The sequence below is a fragment of the Gracilinanus agilis genome, chromosome 4, assembly GCF_016433145.1.
Source record: "Gracilinanus agilis isolate LMUSP501 chromosome 4, AgileGrace, whole genome shotgun sequence".
In the NCBI taxonomy this organism is placed as follows: domain Eukaryota; kingdom Metazoa; phylum Chordata; class Mammalia; order Didelphimorphia; family Didelphidae; genus Gracilinanus; species Gracilinanus agilis.
In genome coordinates this window covers 475,354,020-475,378,139 of record NC_058133.1, presented here as the reverse complement: position 1 = coordinate 475,378,139, position 24,120 = coordinate 475,354,020, and the positions used below count along the sequence as shown (strand labels likewise).

General features: G+C 41.0%; 2 protein-coding genes across 3 annotated transcripts; both read right to left on the bottom strand.

Annotated features, from left to right (window-relative positions):
- Positions 1–1,597: 1,597 nt before the first annotated feature.
- Positions 1,598–16,002, bottom strand: MRPS21 (mitochondrial ribosomal protein S21). 2 transcript variants are annotated; one of them, XM_044676108.1, is made up of 3 exons: positions 15,964–16,002; positions 15,346–15,529; positions 1,598–2,977 (listed from the first exon to the last, which is right to left on the bottom strand). In XM_044676108.1, exons 2-3 carry the CDS (start codon positions 15,426–15,428, stop codon positions 2,797–2,799), a joined length of 264 nt encoding a protein of 87 aa, XP_044532043.1. In that variant the 5' UTR covers positions 15,429–15,529; positions 15,964–16,002; the 3' UTR covers positions 1,598–2,796. The 2 variants fall into 2 exon arrangements, with proteins under 2 accessions (XP_044532043.1, XP_044532042.1); XM_044676107.1 differs by lacking the exon at positions 15,964–16,002 and adding an exon at positions 15,629–15,890.
- A 3,914-nt stretch (positions 16,003–19,916) lies between these two features.
- On the bottom strand, positions 19,917–23,454 carry CIART (circadian associated repressor of transcription). Its single transcript, XM_044676106.1, has 6 exons — positions 23,407–23,454; positions 22,315–22,755; positions 22,068–22,143; positions 21,644–21,722; positions 21,401–21,515; positions 19,917–20,619 (listed from the first exon to the last, which is right to left on the bottom strand). The coding sequence occupies exons 2-6, from the start codon at positions 22,681–22,683 to the stop codon at positions 20,086–20,088; spliced, it is 1,173 nt and encodes a 390-aa protein (XP_044532041.1). The 5' UTR covers positions 22,684–22,755; positions 23,407–23,454; the 3' UTR covers positions 19,917–20,085.
- Positions 23,455–24,120: the final 666 nt, after the last annotated feature.

The window sequence follows — 24,120 nt, the reverse complement described above, 5'->3', positions numbered from 1 at the left end:
TGTTTTTTCAGTCACTCGGCTTTATTTTGGTATTCTTGTTTTTACATCGAAATGCAGTTTCCAGGTCTCCTTACTTCACTATATCAGATTGTAAAATCTTGCCATGTTTCTCTGATTTTTTGTTTGTAATTTCTTAATGCATATGTGCTTATTAAGTGTCTCTTGTGCACTGTCATAGATGCCAAGGATTCTAGGAGGCTCAGGTGAGGAAGGAATGCAGTCAGGCCCAGAAGTGTGAGATGGAGGTGGGAAGGCAAGTGGGATTCATGAGCATCAAATAAGTGAGGTTAGCTAGAATCTGGAATCCATGAAGTGGACTAAAATGAAATGTCTTGACTTAGTGGAGTCAGAATATAGCACACTTTATGGGATTGAAGCTTAGGCTGCCCATGGCATCATTTCTCTCCAGGATCTCCTCATGAGTTTGTACTTTCTCCATCATGCCATAGCAGCTTCCTCATCCTGGAACTTTATTCTACCCCAGGTTCTCTCATACTAGTACACTCTGCCCCTTCAAATTTGCCACTTCCCCTAAAACCTCCATTTTAAGAACTGAGGCCAGCTTTATTTTCATTTCACTCTGGACTCTACCTACCAGGCCATTCTGGGTACCTTCCCCCGATCTTCTTTGTAGTATGTGTTGTCTTCCTCTGTTAGAATGTAAGCTCCTTGAGGACAAGGATAGCCTTTCTTTCTACTTGTATTTATATTTCCAGCAATCAGTGTAGTGCCTGCCAAGCACACAGTGCTTAAATTAAATGCTTCATGACTTTTTCACATCCATGTCTTAGGGAGTTAATTTTGGCTGCTATGGGAGGATGGACTTCAAAGAAGGGAGACTGAAATCACTTCTATTTTAGACATGTTGAACATCATATCGCTCCTAAATTTCTCTGATCTACTGTATCAAAGTAATTCCTTCTTTACTATGGCCCTCAAATAGCAATTTAATACACTTTTTAAGTCTTTTGTATCTTATTTATCCATATTTGTATCTTATCCATTCCCCCACATTGTAAGTGCATGAGGACAGGGATTCATTAGTAGGTCAACTTTGTATTTTCCCTCCTCCCTCACAAGGGTGTTCTGCTAACAGCAGGCTGACACAATGTTTGTGGAATATATTTATCATGAATTTATATGTAACTGATTTCTTGCTTTGATATATTCCTTTCCTAAATTTTGTTTTGACACAGAAGACAAAAGGGAAAACATTGACAAAATACGTTGCCTGACAACAAAATGGCATTGAGTGTTTGAGGGGGCTGCTAGGTGGCTCAGTAGACAGCAACAAGCCTGGAGTCAGGAGGGCCTGATTTCATATCTGGCCTCTGACACTTCCTAGTTGTGTGACACTGGGCAAGTCACTTAACCCTCATTGCTATGCTATGACAGAACATAAGGGTTAAAAAAAAAGTGAGACTGTACATAAAACTGTAATTAAAAATTTTTTTCCCACATGTATATAGTCTTTTTCAGGTGGATTATCAACTTCTAGAAGACAAGGATATCTTCTATTTCTCTAGTATTCCTCTTGTACTCTTAATGTTGACATTAATGGAAGGGTAAAAGCTCAAAAGGGCAAAGACCACATGAGTTACATCATATACAGATTCAGCTTTATTAATCACTAAGGATGTCACTATAAATGGGAATTCCTAGGGGAAGATATTAAAAAGAAGATAAATGAGTAAGCCTTCCTTACCACCAGAGGGAGACGTCTGAATATCTGCAAGTTGTGAAGGAAGGAAACTTGGCAGTCTACACTGTTTATTTCCCTTTTAAACACCATGCAGGCTACAGAAGGCTACAGCCTGTGTGAAAGAGGGGGTGGGCTACCTACCTCAGCCTCCCTATCTCCTACAGGGGTTGGCGTCTACTTGCCTAATATCAGCAACACGGCTATCTGGGAACTGAAGCCAGAACAAACAGACAGCAGGAGAGGAAGCAAAGCAGCTGGCTTTCCCTCCAGTGGCCCAATGCCACAAGCTGTCAGTGTCACATACCCAAGAGTACCTGCTGTGGGAAGAGAAATTGGGGGTGGGGTGTAAAACTCCACTTTGTTTCCTTGATTTAGATCTATCCCACGTATGCTCCACCTTCTCGACTTTTTCACATTTTAACTGCTCCCCTATTCACCTTTATGCCTATTATCACAACCTCCTGTCTCCAATTTATTCTTGTCCCTCCTCCCCAAACTTGAATACAAAAGCAGAACAAAAGACAGAAAACAGGCATGAATGTTAGGGTTGGCAGGCTTTCCAGGAATTCTCATGGGGAAAGATTTCATCCAGTAGTCTGGTGAGATGGTTCAAAAGTAGAATTTATTCCAACTACATGAGCAGTGCCCTTTTTCAGTTTAGGAAATTATTCATTAGAAAGAATAGATAATTTTTCTAAATAATGCTAGGGAGTCTTTCTTGTCTATAGTTCTCAGTTTTCCTTACTGGGAACTATTTGGGGTCAAGGAATAGAATAAAGTGTTATGTTCCACTTATTCATTTTTTAAGTCTGCCCCCTGGTTCTTTAGAATGGCAAAGAAATAGTGCCGTGGGGTTGTCTATTAATCAAAGATATAGGAGTGAGGAACATTTAATGATGTCACTGATATGGGGCTAAACCTGGCATGCATGCAAGTATATAGGTATGTATGGGAATATATTAGGATGGAAAACAAGGCTGGAAAAAGAGGAAAGTAAATTCTCCAATTTTTGAGGCTCTTAGAAGAAACCTGTGGAGACATAGTTATTGCCCAGTAGAGAGTTTTCACATTGGGTCTCTTTATCCCCATTGGCCTCAGCAGCCCTGCCATGGATCCATTCGATTCTTGCGCATCAAGAAATTAATTTTTCGTGCCATTTCCATGTTGTAGATGCGCCGACAAGTCTCATAGCTCTCCCTCTGTCGTCGACGACATGGTTTCTCATAGTATCTCCTCCGTTTGATGTCATCAATAAGCCCATCCACGGTAAGAATTCTTTACAGAGACAAAACAAATTGGTTAGATGCCTTGGATAATCCCTAACACTCTCCCACTGTAAGAAATAAAAAAAAAATAAAAATTAAAAAAAAAAATATATATATATATATATATATAATTTTAGGGTTTTAAAGGGTTTATTGATAGACATTTTGAAAAATGAAGCCACGTGCCTGTTAAGAGTTAGTTTAAAGCAGTGGTTCCCAAACTTTTTTTGGCCTACCGCCCCCTTTCCAGAAAAAATATTACTTAGCGCCCCTTGTCACATAAAATCACCACCCCCTTACAGTTATTCACCGCCCCTGAATGCACCTGTGGCCATCACTGCTCCCCTGGATGGATGCAGCACCCATCAGGGGGTGGTGGCGCCCACTTTGGAAATCACTGGTTTAAAGGGACCCGCCTTTTATCTGCCCCTCCCATCCTGGCTCCTGCTCCACAGCCAGAAAAAGGATACCAATCAAGTCCTGAGTCTTTATACCTCTGTCTACATAAGCACACTTCCTGTCTACCTCATTACACAAGAGGAATCATGGGAAATGTAGTTTTGAAAGAGTCCTAAATGTCCATAGGAAGTTTAGATCAGGGACCTCAAAATTAGTTCAAGGACCACCAAATTTCCAATATCACACCAGCAATGTGCAAAATTCAGTACCTAAATCCATGGAGAAAGGCAAAAGAGGATGGGGGGAGGGGAAGTTGATATTCCTACCCTCAGGATCTATAGTCTAATTATCCCTCAGTTTCCTAAAGAAATAGTATCAAAATCTATCCTACTACCAAGCAATGATACAAGTAGGATTGTAGATGATTTCTGTCCTCTTATCACCCAAGCTCTTAGCAAGGAAACATTAGGAAAATATCTTCTTTTCTTGAGCTTATGATACAGCTCCCACCTTTTCCTTCTCTACTAAGCCAGGTCAAAACAGAAACACCGAGTATGACAATGTCACTATGACAAGTCAGCTCACCCAGTAGCTTCCTGTAAGTCTGAGGAAGCCTCCCCTTGATGCACTGACCCTATTCTCCATATCTGATTATCTCCCTCAACCCTTCCTTGGCTTTACTCTACAACAGCAAAGGCATCATTCTTCTGCTGTCGTCTTTAACTAGGTTTGTTTGCATGGCCCAATTCCTAGCTTATCCTATCACTTTATTGTGAATCACCGTAAGGACTGGGGATGTGGGACCTGAAACATAGTTATTACAGTGAGAAGGTAGAGGTGGGAATTAGACTGGATAAAGCAGCAGAAGTACACAAATCACCAACCAGTTCTGCCCAGTGGGATGTCTTATTCATTATGCTATTCCATATCAACATCATAAAGCTCTGGAAAGTAGCTTTTTGAATGTACAGAGATCAGATAAAAATTCTACTAAGTAAAATATAAATTGAATGTATTCGAGACCTTAACCTGAATCCTAGTACCCAGTGTGCCCCACCCAGGTTCCTGCTGCTTAATTACCAGATTCAGTTTGTCATTTGGAGAATCATTTTTGAATAGAGTTTCGTGAGGAGTGGGGCAATTCAATTCCCAAGATGGTAGGAAAGAGATTAACCCAAATTAGGAAGAAAATACAACACTCAAAGGTCATGAAGTCTTTAGACAAGTCTCCCCAGGTTTATAAAGGACTCCATACATTTCTATCTGCCAACTTTCAGGCCGTAAGCAGGCCAAGAACCATTAAATTGAGGAACTGATATTCCCTTCTAGTCTAAAATGGTCCTATCTTGTAGTGATATCTCTTCACTTTTTAGGATGTCTTGAAAACCACAGTACCATTGCAATAGGAAACAAGGATCCCAGGAGGACAGATCTAAAGCTAGAAAAAAATCTCACAGGCCATCTAAAACAGTCCCTTCATTTTAAATGTGAGGAGGCCCAGGAAGGTTTTAGTGATCAAACAGCTAAGACTCTTTCCACTGTATTATGGTTCTCTCCTCTCCACAGCAAGATCCTTAATTAGGGCATATGTACATTACTTAGAACCCAGAAAGATGCTGACAGCATTCATGATTATAATCATGGTATTCATACCTCAACATGGCATAAATTGAGTCTTGAAGGTAAATTTGGGAATCACTGGCTTCTAGAATTGTGTTTTTCTAAGACAGGGTCTACTATTATTCAGAGTCTTTATATTTTATAAGATTAGATAAAGAGAAAGCAGGGCTAGGTGTAAATGAATTATAGAAATTGTACAAAAAGATTATAAAGTAACACATCTCTAAGGTCCTTTTCAGTTCTGAAATTCTATGACTCAGAGACCCTGTCAGTATATAGGTAGGAAGAGGAATTTGAAATTGTCAGAAGAATATAAGAGAATATTATAAAGTAGTTCATCTTTCAGTACATAGGTTCATATAGTACTTTTAAAGTTTGCAAGTACTTTACATTTATTTGCAAATGCTATTTGATTTGATCACAAGACTGTAAGGAACTATCCAGTATCATGAATACATGATACATGGGTAAGAAAATAAAAAGCTGACTAGGTCCTTCCAACATTCTGATGAAATCTGCAAATAGGATTCCCTGAACAGAAGTCAACTACCTATGATTCAACTTTAATTAAGTATCTGCTATATATAAGTATAAGTATTATACTATGCTAAGTATTGGGAGGTGGGAAATACAAAGCTTAGATAAAAGAAGTGCCTGCTTTTCATGGAACCTAAAATCCAACAAAAGATAAGACATAAATAACTATAATGCATAATTATATTTAATCAGAAGGCATATTGTATAGCAGAAACAGCACCAGATTAGAAATTAGCTCTGGGTTCTAATCACAATTTAGGTGCTTACTCCCTGTGTAGCCTTGGGAATGTGACAGCCTCTTTGAATCTCATTTTCCTCAAAATACAGTAAGGCACAAATGGTTTCTAAGGTCCTTTCCAGTTTTAGCAACCAAAAAATATAAAACAAAGCCCTGTGTGAAATACAAGGGGAAATAGGTCATTATAAGAAGTAGTAACTGAGTTGTCCTTTAGAAAGTGGTTAGAAACAGAATTGTAGAGGAGAGACACAGACAGATAAGGGAGTGGAACCAATTAATAAATTTTCATTAGGAACATTTAGGACATCATTAAATGCTCCAAACCAGGGCTTGATTTATTGTTTTTCTAGACTTAAGAAAACCATGGAGGAAATGTTAAATAATTCCAATTAAACTTAATAATGTTGCGAATCTTTTTTTTGAGAGCCATTTGTTAAATATTTACCTATCTAGCCCCAGAAATGTGGAAAACTAAGTGTAGGGTTTGAGGAACAAAGTAATTTAATTTGGCTGGAATTGTATAGGGCAGAATAAGGTAAAAAAAGATAGGACAGGACAGGAAAAATCTTGATCACCACACAAAAGAGTTAAGGTTTCTGATTGAAATGACTAGATCTAAAAAATAGGAACTTTCACATGTGATAGTTGGCAGCAGCCTATCTTTACAGTAGCTGGCAGAAAGGTGCAGAGACTACAAATTCCACCAATATAATTATAGATTATTGATTTTTTAAAAACAAAAGTATTTGATTTGGTAAAGAAAAACTGTGCCTTAAGGATATATATGTAATGCACATGTAGAAATCTGTAAAAGTTTAAAGATAAAACAACAGAGATACTTTGCCTGATGAACTTCTAATTATTAATAAAAAAGGCACAAAACAGTAAGCTATATGCTTGCCAATGATTTTTGCCACTGCCATAGAAGATGTCTGAGTCCAAATGGAGAATTCTTTAAGATGATATAGTCTTCTAGATGCTGTTCGCTGATGATGTTGTGATGATTGTATCAACCTGAGAAAATTGAAGGATCTCCTACTAAATAAGATCCATAATCATTGAAAATTATGTGGTATAACTATCCACACCAGAAAAAACCATGTTGATGATGAATGTTTATTGCCTAGCCCATATTACATAGCTAGATGGACAAGTAACCTACAGAATCAGTTTTATCAGTCCTTATTCTCTTGGATAGATATTGCACATAGACATTGAGCTTGGATCCAGGACAGAAAAAGTGTAGGCATGAAGACTGGATTGCCTTTAGGAACTTGTACAGTATTTTCACTCAATTTCTCAAGCTTCTTCCTGAAACAAAGGACCATCTTTTTTTTTTTTTAAGCCCATCTTTTTAATACTACTGATCTTCCCATCATGCTATGTCACTATGAACCATGGAATATAATAAATCTCCAAATAAATCTGAGGGTTACCCAAAGAGCAAAGGAAAGACATGATGGGAATTACGAAGCAGCAACACATTACCAATGAAGAAGTGCCTAAGAGACATCACAGATGTCGAAGAAAGGTGTCCCTTAAAAGAAAATGAGCTTGGCATAGCAGCATTTGCCCATAATCCAACTGAGACTGGCAGATTTCTTCAACTTTTAAGTTCTTTCTGCAGGGGAGTTCACCAATTGAGTGTCTATACTAAATTTGGTATTAAGATGGTGAGTCCCAGGGACCAAGAAAGGGGATGAGCCAACAAGTAGGAAATGAAACAGGTCAAAATTCCTGTGCCAATCAGTGTGGCATCTGGCTTATGAGCAGCCCAAGCAAGATAGGGAAACCAATCTTTAAAAAAAGAAGGAAAAAGATACTTGGCTGGTCACATGGAATAGCTAAAGGACAGCTGACATATTTCAGCAACACAATGTCAGAAGAACTAGAAAATGATTCCCAACTCATTGGATGTCTTCCCCACGGAAGATTTACTAGAGGGTAAAGACAAGAATCTCACAGGATAAAAACATTTCAGATGAAATATGACCCACTTCATCTGATTGAGTACCCATTAAAGCAATCACAGAACTCTTTAAAGATAGAAATATGATCAGACAGAATGAATAAAGATTTTAGCCTGATAATCCTTTTTTTTTAAAGTACTGAGGGAAAGAAGTGGAGGTAGACCTATAAAGAAGCTTCTATAGTAGCTTCTAATATTTGCATTATTTCTGATGGGAGATAACAAGGACCTATACTACAAAAGCAGCAGAAAAAACAGTCCTAAGGAGCAGCTAGGCAGCAGACTTAGAATCAGGAGGACCTGGGTTCAAATCTGGCTTCAGACACTTCCTAGCTATGTGACCCTTGGTAAGTCGCTTAACCCCAACTTCCTAGTCCTTGCTGATTCTCTTAAGAATTGACATCAAAACAAAAGGAGTTTAAAAAAGAAAGAAAACAAACATTCTGGAGAAGTATAGATTACTGCCACAAGTTAAGAGGTAAATACTAACCAGGACGGCATGATTAACTTAGTTTTTTATTTGGAAAATGGAAATGCTATAAAGTTTCATAAAGTACACAAAGAAAAAATGAGGAGTGTTACTAATGACATGCCTGCTTCCAAAGGTATTGAAAGACTAGCCCTACAATGAACTTTTCTGTAAACAAATAGGAACTTGTATTGCAGATACTTGGCAATCAACCCCTGAAAGAACCAGTCACAAGTTTTAATTAATTCAACAGATTATGTAAAAGGTGCTGAGCTGCCTGAGTAAGGAGGAAAGCAGGCTCACATGTCAGGACAGCCAGCTCGTGTCAAGCCAATTGTGTGCACAATATATTCAATGGGCCACCAAGGGAAAAGGGGGCCAAATGGGAACGCTCCCAGTTCTCCTTCCATTTGCTTAAGGACCAAGACACCAAGCTTTCAACTTATCACCTCCCCTAACTCCCAAAAAATAAAAAGCCACCTTACAGGAACATATACTCTTCCCCTTCAGCCTAGCTGACCAATAAGGGCTCATGGTTATATAACACATCCAAGTTTTGTGACAGCATCCTCTATAAACATATTTCCTTTGTTTCAGTCTCCTTTGTCTGGTTACCAGTATGCTCCCAAAGTGCTAAGAATTTAGCTCAATTCCCTCTCACTATCTCATTCTTTTCAACCATTTTGGCTACTTAGCTAACACTAACTTGTGTAATTAGAACACAGAACAAATAACCTGTTTTTAAAGTGCCAACTACCAAATCTAAGAGACCTAAAGAGAGAAACTGGCCATGGATTATTAGTTAAGACATGACATTAAGGGGTCTTTTCAAATCTGATACAGGGATAAAAAGGGTACTTCAGAAGGTAATCAGATAAGGAATATGAAAAGCAGAAAGAACTTCCTAAAATGTGCAAAGATGCTGAGACCCCAATATACCAAAATACTAACTGTTCATAGTAAAGGCTCAATAGGCCTTTATGAAAGAACCTTTAACAGGATTGACTCCATTCAATTTTTCTTGGAGGGCTTAAAATTGGTTTTAGGAACATTCTATGGAGTATCAACTCAAGATAAAGCAGGGAGGGAGAAGATTCCAGAACAAGGTCCCTCAAAAGGTTGCCTTCTTAAGAAAAGAACAAGATCTCTGCAATAGCTTCTTCTGTCAAAGAACTTAAGAAGTCATTCCTTTAGAACTTTCTTTGATGCCCCAAAGCCAACTGTTCCTAGGCTTTATCCTGAACAGATAAGTTCAGAGAAATTTCTTGGGCCCTGTCCATGGAAATGTGATTAGCAATGTCAGAGGTAAAACCAAGCCCAAATCCAGGACTTTCCATACTCTCAGAGACTGAAGGGTACTGAATATCCTTGGGCTCCCTCTCCAACCTCCCTGCTGCCTACTGGGATTAAGAAGATAGGAAATTCTAGGACAGAGATCCAGGGAGGCTAGGCAGGGGGGCAGGATTTGTCCAAATGTTATTCTATTCTTTGCCAACCCCTTGCACTTTCTTCCCCATTTCCTCTCAAGAGTGAAGGATAATTTTGGCTGAATTTTAAAATATCACAGCTGGCAGAGGTAGCAGAAAAACTAGTGTTATGGCTAATATGAAACTGTGTTTTTGCATCACCTTGTATATATAATCAAAATCAAACTGCTTGGGGAACCTAGGTGACTTGGTGGATAGAGCCAGGCCTAAACACGGGAGGCCCCAGACACTTCCTAGCTATGAAACAAGTAAGTCCCTAGGCAAGTCACTTACTCCAACTGCCTAGCCCTTACTGTTCTTCTGCCTTGGAACCAATACTTAGTTATCAAGTCTAAGATAGAAGGTCAAGGGTTAAAAAAAAAAAAAATTGCTTGCCTTCCCAAGTTGGGGAGAGGGAAAAAATCTGGAACACAAAAATTTTTAAATAATTGTTAAAAATGTTTTTCATAGTTAATTGAGAGATATTTAATGAAATAAATAAAAAATGATTAAAAATAAATAAAAACAATGTTAAATAGAAATTAAATCAGAGGAGGAAGGTAGTCAGAAAAGAAAAAGAAGAGGATTGCCTATAAGGTATCAAGTGATACTTTATAGTCACACTTCATACTTCAGACTCTTAGACAAAAAGAAATATATGAGCCCCCCAAATAATCTTGGCTTCATGCCTTTTACCTATCTCACTGTCAGTAAAGAGATCAGAAAGAGGATTAAGTATAGCACTACAAGGAGTTGGAGATGAATAATTGTCCACAAGGAAAATGTTATCAAAAGAGATGCTATTACTCTCAAGTGACAGAAGGAAATTTTTCTTCAAGATAAACTAAACTGATTACTGATTATATGGCAAAACATCAGTGTTAGCCTCTAATTTCTCCAACTTCACACCGCCAGGGGTCAGTGTCACCTGAGGACGAGGCTGATTCAATTCAACAACCATTTAAGAAAAATGGATACCAAGATGGAAAATACATGTCTATTATGACATAAGACAGAATGTAATGGATACAGCAAAGATCCAAACAAAGTGCTCTTGAAATAATTTTGGAAGGAAAAAATACTTTCAGTTGAGGGATTATGAATGATGGAAGAAGACAAACTAATTTAGAGCCAACTCCTGGTCAATACGATTATAAAAGATTCTCCACAGCAAATAAGACTGTACCACAACGCTTTTCTCTGAGCTTTTGTCTAGTAAGTCACTACCTATAATGAAAGTAATTTCCATTCCAGGTTCTACAAACAGGAATAATAATATCTTAGTTATGACAAATTGCATTACAAAAATCTATTTTCTATGTGTCTATGAATTGGGGCTCAATCAACATTTAATAAGTATCTACTAAGTTCAAAGCCCTATGAGGATACAAATACAAAAACAAAACAATATTTGTATTTAGGAAGCTTCAATATGTATGTCAATAAATAAATGGAAGTTTTGAGGATGGAGAGGAGAAAGGAAGAGAGAAAAAAAGAAAAAGAGGGAAAGAGAGAAAAAGAGAGTGCACAACCCATCACAGTATTATACTTTGAGCCTCTTTCTAAACTCTACTGATAATGAGATATGTAAAATGAAGGAAGCCAAAATGATTTGAGAGGCTCACACATTTCTTGTACTCTTTAATTATTGCTTAACAGTCTAAGTGGAATATGAAGTGTGACTATAAAGTATCATTTAATGATGGATAAGGCAGTCCTTTTTTTCTTTTCTGACCACCTTCCTTCTTCTCACTGATCTAATTTTCATTTAACTTTTAAAATGTTTATTTATTTCATTAAATATCTCCCAATTACATGTAAAAAAAAATTTTTTTTAAATCCTTACCTTCCATCTTGGAGTCAATACTGTATATTGGCTTCAAGGCAGAAGAGTGATAAGGGTAGGCAATGGGAGTCAAGTAACTTGCCCAGGGTCACATAGCTGGGAAGTGTCTGAGGCCAGATTTGAACCTAAGACCTCCCAGTCTCTAGACTTGGCTCTCAATCCACTGAGCTATCCAGCTGTTCCCACATGTAAAAATTTTTAAACAATTGTTTTAAATTTTTTTGAATTCCAGGTTCTTTCCCTCTCTCTTACCCTTTCCCCCCTCCCTGAGAAGGCAAACAATTTGATTTTTTTCTCCCTTTTGTCATAAAATCAATACTGAGTATATTGATTCCAAGGCAAAAGAGTGGTTAAAGGCTAAAGAAATTGGAATTAAGTGACTTGTCCTGGGACACACAGCTAGGAAGTATCTGAGCCCAGATTTAAACCCAAGACCTCCTGTCCCATCTCCAGGTCTGGCTCTCTATCCACTGAGCCACCTACCTGCCCTTATGTTTTAGGCCCTTCAGAAACTGCCTGTCCTTCAGATGTGGTGTCTGTTAAAATGAGGAAAACAATGGATCACATAGAAATACTAGCTACTTAAAAAGACAAATCAAATATTAATTGTCCTTAGAACAATTCAACATTTACTGTGCTTCAGGGTTTTCTCTTCTTCCAAAGCAAATGATCTTTGGACTAAAAGGGGAAGACAAAAATAACTAATAGGGAGTTAAAATCCAGGAAAATTAGGAAAACAATAAAGCACCTAGCTACCCCTAATGAGTTCAATTACTGGACCCAAATAAATTACATCCTAGGGTACTCAAAAAAACCTGACATATTGCTGAGTCAATATTAGTGATCTTAAAAAATTTTTCAAAAAAGGGAAGCCAATTGAATATACAAACTATAGCTTATCAAATTTAAAACACACTCTGGAAAAACTACAGAATTTCAAACTGGGAGGACTCCCAGCATCCAACTTATAACCAAAAAATAAACCATGAAAAATAGACATCTAGTGTCTAATAGTAGACCTGTAATGAGAGGAAAGTCACTACCTCCTAGAGCAGACCATTACACTTCTGGATAGCACTAATTATAGAAAGTTTTTCCCCACATAAAACCTAAACTAGCTTCTTTGAATCCTTCACTGCCTACAAATATACCCGTATCTCTCTCATCCTCAAAAACCATCACTTGACCCTTCTATCCCTGATAACTATCATTCTATATCTCTTCTGCCCTTTGTGACTAAAATCCTTTAGAAGGCCATCTACAATAGATGCCTACTTTTTCTCTTCTCCTTTAACTCCTTACTATCCAGCTTCTGACCTCATCATTATGCTGAAACCATTTTATTGAAAATCATCAATGATCTCCTAATTGTCAAATCCAGTGGCCTTTTCTCAACCCTCATTCTCCTTGACCTCTCTCCAGTCTTTGACACTGATCGCCCTATTCTTTTTATTATTAACTAATTTAGAATATTTTTCCATGGTTACATGATTCATGTTCTTTCTGTTCCCTCTTCCCTCCCCTCTCCCTAAGCTGATGAGCAATTCCACTGGGTTATACAGATTTCATTGTTCAAAATCTATTTACATATCATTAATATTTACAATAAGAGTTGATCACCCTATTCCTTTTAAAATTTAATTTATTTAGAATATTTTTCCATAGTTACATGATTCATATTCTTTCCCACCCCTCCTCCCTCCCTGTAATCAACGAGCAGTTCAACTGGGTTTTACATGTATCATTGGTCAAGACCTGTTTCCATATTAATATTTGCAATAGAGTGATCATTTATAGTCTAAACCATGTTTGATCACCCTATTCTTGATACTCCTCCTAGGTTTTCTAGATGCTACTCTTTCTTCCTCATTTTCTTCCCTGAATTCCTCTCCAGCTCAACCCCTCCCATTTCCAAGCTGTAGCCAAGGGCTGTTGATTTCAACTAAAAAACTCTTCTTTTTTGAGAGGGAGCTTCCAAAAGAACTTATTTAAGGCATGCAAATTACTATCCTCACCTTTTTCTCCATCTTACATATTAGGAAATTGAAACTTTTAAATGAAGTGACTTGCCTTTGGTCACAAAACAAGAAGGATTTGAATCTGGGTCTTGTCACTCAATCTTTTATGCCACTAGGTTCAAGACCCACATAAAGATTTATCTTCTTTAAAAAAAAATTCTCCACGACTAACTTCACCCTTTATCAATCACTCTTTTTGTCCTAAGGGATATCATATACTATTTTAGAAACTAGTATTACTAAAACACAGATTGACAATGTGAGTCCCATATTCAAAAGTTTCCTGTGGCTCCCTATTGCCTTTAAAATAAAATATAAAATTCTGACTGGTTTTTAAAGCCTGCCACAATATGGCTTCTATCTACTTTTGAAATCATTTCATATTAAGTACCTTTATGCACTCAACATTCTAACAAAACTGACTGACTAGCGTTCCCATTAACAACATCTCATCTCCAGTTTCCTGGTCTTTGTAAATAAGTGGTCCCCCACATTTAGCATACATACATACTCCTATGTCTTCTTAGAATCTCTTTCTTCAAAGACCAGTTCAGTTGTCCTCTCCTATGAGGCCTTTCTTGATTCTCCCCAGATATTAATGCTCTCCCTTTTCAAAACATTTTTATTTGTGTATATGCTATATTCTCTCAAGGAAAAAGTTATCTACTTTTTCTCCTCTTTTTTTATACCCTTACCTTCTGTCTTAAAGTTAACACTGTGTAAAGGTTCCAAGGCAGAAGAGAAGGGCTAAACAATGGGGATGCTCAGGGTCACACAGATAGGAAGTGTCTGAGGCTACATTTGAGCTCAGGACCTCCTGTCTGTTGGCCTGGCTCTCAGTCCACTGAGCCATTTAGCTGCCCCTAAATTACCTATTTTCTTTATAGTCTGGATGATTTTGTTTTTATATCCCCAAGCACCTAACACAGAACAGCTATGTGGCATGAGGGATAGAACAGTGGGCTTGAAATCAAAGATTTATCTTTATGAATTCAAATCTGGTCTCAGACACAAACTGTGAATCCCTGGTTAAGTCTGCTTGCCTCAGTTTCCTCATCCATCAAATGAGCTGGAGAAGGAAATGGCAAACCACTCCAGTATCTTTACCAAGAAAACCAAATAGGATCACAAAGAGTCAGACCTAACTGATTCAACAACAAAAGCACCTGGCACAGCTCCTAACACAAAATAGCTTAATAATAATGACAAATTATTGTTAATGATATTTATTTATGTAGTGTTTAAGGATTGCAAAATACATGGGTTGTTTTAATTGCTAATATACCATCTTGTCAATAGGAACTCCTACTAAAGCAGATAATGTGGCTTTGATAAATAGATAAGCCTTAGATGCTTGAGGCTCAGAGAGATTCAACTACTTGCCCAGAGTTATACAGCAGGTAAGCAAGCATTAGAAGTCAGATATGAAGTGAGGTCTTCCTGACACCAAGTCAGGTACAATATCCACTAAAAGAGGCCATGCCATTCATATTCTTAAATTGTTTTGAGGTTATGTCTTAATTCTTTAGTTACACTGTAAGATCCATGAGGTCAGGAACAGCATGTTTTGACTTATTTTATATTCCCCAAACAACAGAGTTATACTTATACCCAATACATGTTTATAGTTGAACTTTATAGCAAGATCTTCATGAAGAGGGCTGAAGAATCTTCTTCCCTTAACCTCTGTAGGTTTAGAGGAAGGAAAATTTAGAAATCATCCAGATACATGTTAGAGATAAGGAAAAGAACCCTGTTTGCCTATACAGTTTTCCAATAATCTGGAGGCTCAGTTACTGGTCCCTCACCAGTTTACCTGTTCAAAGTCCTGTATGCACCTTCCACATTCCCTTCCTGTACCATCACAGTCCTGGCAATGAACTTCAGGTGATTTGCCATGATGTTGGGACAAAATTGTCCTTTGTAAGGAAAGGAGTTTGCCGACTAAGCCAGCTGAAGGGTAGGTGGAGGGGATGGGGGTGGTGGGAGATGACTGCCAGCTGGAAAAATGAAAATTAAATTCAGTCAGTGTTCATCAGGCCTTTGCGGGGGCTGGAATAGACAGAAAGAAAAAAGGCACAATCACAGGAACCACTTACGAATGAGGATCTAAAAGTGTTCTGGAAAAAGGGCTGGGATGGAGCACGAGAAGGCCCGCACACGCTAAGGAACGGTTGGGACAGGAGGTCTCTAGCGAGACCGAAAGCTCGGCGGACAATAACGAGGGGCATCGCAGAGAGGATGGGTTCCCATAGTAACAGAATTCTACCCCACCTCAGGCGAGGAGCACGTGCGATCGCGACCTCCTCTTATAGCTCCGGTAACCCACCCTCCGCCCCAAATCTGGCCCGCTTTTGCAGGGGAAGAAAGGAATTCTTCCGGGGCCCCCTCCGCCCTCTCCACTTTTTACCACCCGCTAAACCTAGATCCTCACCCCACGTCCTCGGGGACAGAACGACCTCTAGCCAGTGTCGCAACCGGAAGCGGAAACTAAGGAATCCTGGCGGCTGGGCGGGGCCGTAGAAAAGAAGAGCCGGCCAGGGGTCCGGAGTGGGGCGGGGCGGCGCGTGAGCTTTCAGGCTTCTTGAAACTATGACAACCTTCTGGTATCCGAGTTCGTAAGTCCCTCCTCAACTGAGCTCGGAGCTGGGCAGTCGCTCCTGGACGCTCGCCCTTGGTTCGTCCCAGCCCTCGTCTTCGAGAAGGCTGTCCGTCCTCTCCATGGTATGCTCTACCCAATTCTTTCTCTCTTTCTGGAGAGATAAGAGGACGAGCGAAAGAGCAGGCCCTCCTCCGTCCCCCTCCTTAACAGCCTGAAAGGGGGGCAGCTGGGTAGCTCAGTGGATTGAGAGCCAGGCCTAGAGACGGGAGGTCCTAGGTTCAAATGCGGCCTCAGACGCTTCCCAGCTGGGTGACCCTGGGCAAGTCACTTGACCCCCATTGCCCACCCTTACCAATCTATCACATAGGAGCCAATACACAGAAATTAAGGGTTAAAAAAAAAAAAAAAAAAAACAGCCTGAAAAAGGAGGTTCAGATCTGTGGTTCCCGAGACTAGTAGACCCTGCCTATCAGCCCTCTCTTCGCCCACAAGCCCCGCCCCCTACTTTTATCTAGTATTTATTAGGCGCTTACTTAGTGTGCCAGGTTACAAGGACAAAGAAACAAGCCCCAATCCAAATACTTAAGTGTAATGTGCCTACGATAAGCCTGTTCTCGGCACTTTTCCCAAAACGGGGGATATTTTGAACCAAATGATCAGTTCTGACAGTTGCTTTCCTTTTCCCCTCCATCTGAGCTTTTAGTTCTTAGACAATCTTCAGGTCGCTTCTCTTCCAACCCTTTTCTCCCCAAGAGAAAGCATTTCCTCTGTTGCATTCAAAATTCACCACTACTACTAAAGGGTTATTAGGTCACTTAGGGACCTCCTAGGCCAATGCCAGAAAGGGAGGTTAAAATGACAAAGGTTCTTCCCTAAAGCAATCACTTACAAGAACTATTGTTTCCTCCAAGGCATAAGCTCAATGCACATATCAGAGCAGAGATGTACTCTGCACAGATGTAGACAAATATAGCAGGAGTCTCTCAAGATGGTAGTGTGTGGAAGTAAAAAGGCCAAGTTCTCCCATTACTACAGCAAGAATTAAACTAGATAAGATAGCATCAAGACAAAATCACATTTTTTTCTAAAAATCAAAACAAAAACTAGGTTTGTTTTGTTTTGTTTTTGTCAGCTCAGGTCTACCCAAAAAAAAAAAAAAAAAAAAAAAACAGCCAGAAGCTTGTGGATATTGAGAAAGGTCAATACAAGAAAATCTCTGTCTAGGTGCTCATCTCACAAAAGCCTTCCATCTCTCGGAGCAAGTCAAGGAATCCTAGAGCTTGAAGCCATGTACTGAAGGACAGAGAGAGGGGAGTTCAGAATAGGATCTAGCCAAAGATTCCTAGCCTTCAGTTGTGTTACTTAGGCCCTCAAACTAGTACTCAGGAGCAGAAACTTGCAGGGATCAGATCACTCCAGCCCTTTGCAGCAGGTTAGCCAGTGAACCATGAATACAACACTCATAAGCCTGGCTAAAACATATCAGAACGGGAAGAAGAAAACCTTTCAAATTCCAGAAGTTACCAAAACCTGGAGCAAAGTCACAATTCAGGTGAGTTAAGCTGGAAAAATTGGGTATACTCAGGAAAATACCAACCATCAACAAATATGCTCAAGAGAACTTACACAAATTTTGAATTCATCTCCAAAGAAAACCAGGTCCCACACACAAAGGGGTCCCAACCAAGTTTTCAGACCAGGAAATCAACAATAACACTTAGGGAACTTTTGCTCTAGAAGGTATTATGCTACTAAAGGCACAAAGGCAAATCTAGTACATAAAAAGATAAAAGGTAGCATGTGCTGAGTGCAATATGGGAGTTATGAACAATAACATACAATAGAAAAGTTTCTATAGACTTGAAGTCAAAGATTAAGTTTGTTTTCACCTTGTGACTTGGACAAGTAATTTCTTTGGGCTTCAGTTCCATTACCTATAAAATGCTGAAGATGAACTCAAAGGTCCCTCCCAATTTTAAAATATTGTACTTTTCTATGAGTTTTCAGGGGAAGGGTAGATTTCCATGTGGAGATATTCAGCAGTTAGAAATGTGGAGTTGGAATTGAGAAAAAAGGTTAAAGATCTGAGACATTTGTGTAGAGGTAAGAGTAAAAAAGTAGATATCTGAGAGTCTAGAAAAAAAGCAATTAAAGACTGAGCCTTGGGACATCTCCAATTTTGGAAGAAGGGAGTGGAATCATGACAGGAAAACAAGAATGATCTACCAGAGAGCTGAGAAGAATCAAACCATCACCCCCTTACAGATACCTAAGAAGTTAAATGTTCAGTAAATAAAGCTGAATTAAAAGGAATGGTCAATAAAAATGAAAAACTATAGAGAGGGGGCAGCTGGATAGCTCAGTGGATTGAGAGCCAGGTCTAGACATGGGAGATCCTGGGTTCAAATCTGGCCTCAGCCACTTCCCAGCTGTGTGACCCTAGGCAAATCACTTGACCCCCATTGCCTAGCCCTTACCTCTCTTCTGCCTTGGAGCCAATACACAGTACTGACTCCAAGACGGAAGGTAAGGATTAAAAAAAAAAAAGTTATTGAAGGAGAAGGTTTGATTAACTCAAGAGTCTATGAGATCATTGCCTGCCTGAAAGGGTGACTTTCCATCCTTTAAGATTCCTCTTGCCTTCCAAGATAAGCAATGCCTGAGCCCATCAGTTCAGGCAATGATGTCAATAAAAGTCAAAAGAAAAACAAAATCCAAGGAAGTAGCTAAGAGAATAACTGAATGGACCAAGGTACCCCAAGTTGGAGAGGATGGGGAAGAGTAACCATTCTCAGAGAGGATGTGGCATATTGATTCTGTTCTTGATTTTCAATAAAACAGTTGCCAAAGTCATCTATATTAGAGGCTAGAAGAGAAGGGAGAAGGAAATTAAAGATTTCTGTGTTTATTCTAGACACTTTGAATAACTATTAAGGGACAGAAATGATGCCTGACATACTAAAGACTCAGGGTGAGAAGTGTATAATTGCTTCTAACTACATATCTACTTCTAAGTTAGAGGGAAGGATAGCTGGGTGGTTCAGTGGATAGAGCCATAGGCTTGGAGTCAGGAAGACTTGAATTCGAATCCAACCTCAGATACTGTATGACCCTAGGCAAGTCACTTAACCTATTTGCTTTAGTCCATGGCAGAAATAAACAGTAAACTACTCCAGTATCTTTGCCCAAAAAACCCCACAGGCAGCATTGGTGTCCACGAGGTCAAGAAGAGTTGGGCATAGCTGAACAACAAAATAGGGAGCTTTTCCCTTTTCCTATACTACTAAAATTCATGCCTGAGGGAATCCCAGCCCGAGAAATTTCAAGGCCCTCCCTCTCTAGAAATTGGCAGTCAACTTCAGATGTTCTAAGCTCTTATGTCCTTACCTTGGCAACAATTACATGAGATGCTCTTCCTCAATACACACACACCCCAAAGCATCAACAGCCTGCAAATGTAAATGACCAACCCACAGTAGAAGCAGCTGTTGATCTGGGTCAGTGGAGAAATAACAAAAATGAATTTGATAGCCTGGGACTTAACTAGAAAAGAACTAAACTATGAAACACAGAATTGAGCTGAGAGTTGTCCCAAGAAGATGCCTCTGAAGGTAATGGCAATACAGGAAGAAGCACATTTCATTTTAGCTCCACCTAAACAGCCCCTATGCTTCTACTTTCCAGTTAAGAATAAAAGACTGTAGGAAATGAGGGGTGTGAGGATCAGTAAGAGACCTTTGTACTAGATAGCAAAGAATTATACCGCCTTCTCAATCAAAAAATAATTTAGGTGTAAAATTACTTTAATCAGAGAGGGTTTCTATCCCCTCAGCACAAATATACACACTTCAAAAAGTTAAAAAAACAGAACAAAACACACACACATACACATACACACACACAAAACAGAACCAGAGCAGAGAGTCCTGTAGTTGGGACAGGGAGAACAGGATGTCAGCAAAAATGAAGAGCTTGTTTTTCATCCATTCTGGTTGTCTTCTCTCTGGCCACAGTGGGTAAACAGGGTGAAGACAGGGAATGGCTCCACTCTGAGGTCAGTGGGGTAGATGCCAGAGAAACTGGTAAACTGTAGCAATGAGGCTCTTCTTCAGGGATGTTCTTTGGACCATCGCAGACAACAGAAGACACTGCAGAATAGGGGACGGGAGTGGGGGGTGCTGAACGTGCAAAAGATTGTGCTCCATGCTGAAGGAAGAGGATAAATCCAAAGCTGGCCCCAGGACCCAAAAGACCATGGCTGAAGGCAGCTGAGCCAAGGGAACTGAGAGGTGGATTGCAAATGGGGGTTGTATGGATCCATGTCAAGTTCATGGCTGGCCATTCTGGGAGGAGTTGGGGCAACTCTTGTTCTTGAGAATGCAACTTCTCTTTTCCTTGATCTAGATGTCTTAGCTGAATCTGGTTCATCTCCTTTCTGGCAAGATCAGCTGAGGGACCAGTTGGGTAGGCCTGGCTGCTGGCCAAATACTGGGAATCAGAAAAAAGATTGAAGAGAAAGTGGTAAGTGACGAAACCATAAAGAGCTGCTTTTTCTCTGGAGATGCAAAGAGGCAACAGGTGACCCTAAGGCCAGGGCCCCAAACCCTCTCAAAGGCAACACAGCTTCCCTAACTACCCCCTCAATTGCAATCTTTTACTCCACATTCTATAAGCACTTTTCCAGTTCTCAATGTACAAAAAAGGTATATCTTGCCCATATAATTGTTTTGAGAAGTTGCAGGATTGTAGATTCAGACAAAGAACTTTAGAGGTTACCTAGTTCTAGCCCCTCATTTTACGGATGAGGGAAGTGAGACCCAAAGACATCAAGATGATTTGTCCAAGGTCGGACAATGTGATAAACCAAAATTTTGCAAACTAAGTCTATGAGATTATATTATTTAAAGGAATCCTGTAGTAAATCCCCTTATAAAACCCCCCAAAAATCCACCTTAATCTGTTCTAAATTAAAGTCAGATTGGAGGAGAAAAAAATATGTCTTATTGGCTTGCCTAGAGACCCAGCCAGGGAAAAGACCCTTTCTACCTACTATCTATTCAAGAGACAAGCTCAGCAGTTATAGTTAAAAGGAGATTAGACATTGGAAAAAATCCCAGTGACAGATATAAAGCAAGCTTAAGGAGACAAAGAAGCAGCTCCCTTCCTGGAGATGCTCCCATCCAGAAGGAAGGGTTCAGTGATAAAGGAAGATATAATCCCACTCTACATACAGTCCTTCTACCCTATCTCATAGCTTTTAAGTTCTCACCTTGGAGAGAAGCCTGTGTTTCCCATCCCCTGGAGTTGCCCTCTGAGAGGCAACATGAGGGAACCAGGTCTTCAACATACCCTCTACTTGTAGCAAGGTCCCTAGATAACGCTCACTGCAAAAAAAAAAAGAAAAAAAAGGGGGGGAGGGGTAGAACAGTTGGAGATTTTAGAATTAGAAGGAAAAAGAAAACAAGATTAAGGAGACCTCATACTTTGAGTCAGATAAAGCAGGGCAACTTACCCCATCTCAGGCTTCTGTAGAACCCCTACTATCCGCTGAATCCTGTCCATTGCCACACTTTGTTGAAAACTGCTTAATCCTAAATGTAAATGAGAGAGGGAAAGAGATACTAAGGGTTGAAAGACTCTAGGCTAGAGAAGAAAGAAGAGAATACATTTCTGGCTTGTTGGGAGAAAAGGAAAAAAAGGGGGCATTTCTTTTCCACAACAAAGCTTTTAGAGGAGTAAGAAACTCAAGCATCCAGGCTTTTAGCTGGGTGAAGCTCTAGTACTTAAGGATAGATTGGGATAGGGTTACTTTCAGGTGTTACAACTATTCCAGGGACAAAAAGGAAGAAGCCAAAGCAGCTTATTTCCATTCTGGCAAAGATATGGATACAGCCCGAATGAGTAACACAGGGGAACAGATGGACAAAGACAACTACCTCTCTCATAGCGGCCCATCTTCAGCCCATTCAACAGGTCTGTGAGGGGGCGAATGAATCCTTGGAGCTCTTTACACTATATAAAAAAAGATTCAGAGACTATAAGCAAACTGAAAGTTTATCTACCACAATACAAATTCTTCTTTTAAATCCAAGGGCTATGACCTCCCCTAAGAGGGTCAGTAACAACCCAATTGGAATCAATAAACACTCCAGAACATAGTTTGTCCCCTTCCTTCTTTCTTACCTTCTGAGCAAATAGCCGATCTCCCTCCGTCCTAGGGTTTTGGATGTTATGACAGGTCTCCTCCTCATTGTCTCTTGATCTTTTCATTCCCAACACAGGCATGGGAGAAGCCAAGTCAGGTCCTTCTAGGCAAGAAGCAGCCTGAGGACCAGTGGAACTCGAGGGACGCCGGCAACATCGAAGAGGGGCTAGCCGGTGACTTCCTCTCTGCCAACCAGCCTCTGACCTGGGCCCATGAAGCCCCCTGCTCTCTCCCTCACTATCAGAGGGAAAGCCAAAGTCACTGAGGGCACTGTCTACCCCGGAGGGGGAAGAGGAAGAAGAGAGGGAGGAAGAGGAATAGAAGGAAATGCTAGATGGAGAATCCATGGTTCCAGGGGAGCTGGAGATGAACGAAGTGCTGAATTACGAACAGATGCTGTAGTACATCTGAACCTGCAACTTAAGAACAAAGCAAGAGTTTGTGCCTCAGGTTCGGGGAACTGGTATAGTGGCTACAGGGTGGGCAAAGCGGACCTAGGATACTGGTGCCCCAAACTCAAAATGATCTTTGAGGCGACAGAAAAGTCACCCGTCATCTGTGCTTGAAGGGGCTGGAATTGACTCAAAAGCTTCCCCTAAGAAGCCGCCTCCAGAATGATGGGAGCTGCTCGAGCCTTTTTTCCAAAAACGAAAGGAAAATTTTTGATCACATCCACCACGACATCTGTCCTCCCACTAGCTGCCGTCCTACATCTACTGGGGCTGTCGCTCTCACCCTCCTCTAACTCTTGGTCAAGCTTGCGCCAGCCTCTGTGGGTGGGGGCCAGGTGTAGGGCAAGCGGAAGCGGCGGGGATCCGGGGACATACGCCCAGAGCTGCCACTCCCACCTCCCCGCAGCCCCTCCAAAGCACAAGGAAGGGTGAGGTCAGCCGCCGCCCCTTGTCAAGCTCTCCCCAAACCAGGATCCCGATCTCCGACCTGCTCCAGTCTGTCCCAGCCTCCTAACGCATTCCCACCCAGGGTCATTATCGCATTCCCCGTTTCTCAAGACCCATTCTCTCCGAGGTCACCCCACGGCGACTCGTCCCCGGGGCCCAAGACTCACTTACCTCCTCCTCGTTCAGTCCAAGGCTCTCACTAGCGCACCTGGTCCACAGTTCCCTCCTCCGCCTCCCCTTAGCCAGGTCCCGCCCCTACCCCCATCCAGACACGTGCGGCTCCGCACGTGCCTCCCCCTGCGCACCCGATCGCTACCCTCCCATTGGCTGGAGAGCCGGGAACACGTGACCTCTGTTCTCCGGCCCATGACGACATCCCCTCTTCATTGGCTAAGCGCACAGGGGCTCGGCCAATGGAGGGACGGCCCAACGCCAATTGGCCTGGAGAGACTAATACCGTGCTCCGCCCCTACATGCGGCTTAGAAAGGGGACCCGGTGGCCGAAAGGGGTGGGGGAAGAAGGAAAGACCAAAAAGGAGGGCAGGAGTTAGACTGGCTAGACCTGGGTGGGGAGGTGAAGGGGCTGGGCCCGAGAGTCTCGAGTTTGCTGGTCCTGGAGAAAAAGAGCATACTCATGGTTAGGGGCGGAAGGAGGGCGGTTCGGAGCTCCAGGGACGCGGTGGCTGGGTGAGAGAGGGGTATTCCGTATCCAAGGTGTTGCTCCTGGAGTTCCAGGCTCCGCCCCCGAAATTGTCCCCCCCCCCCCCTCAGGCTCACGAACCGGGCACGTGGAGTCGAGACAACCCGGTGTTTGCAACGTGTGGGACCGGCCGGCAGTGTGGGACACCATGTGTCTGGGCGTATATAGTCACACTCTCTGGCCTG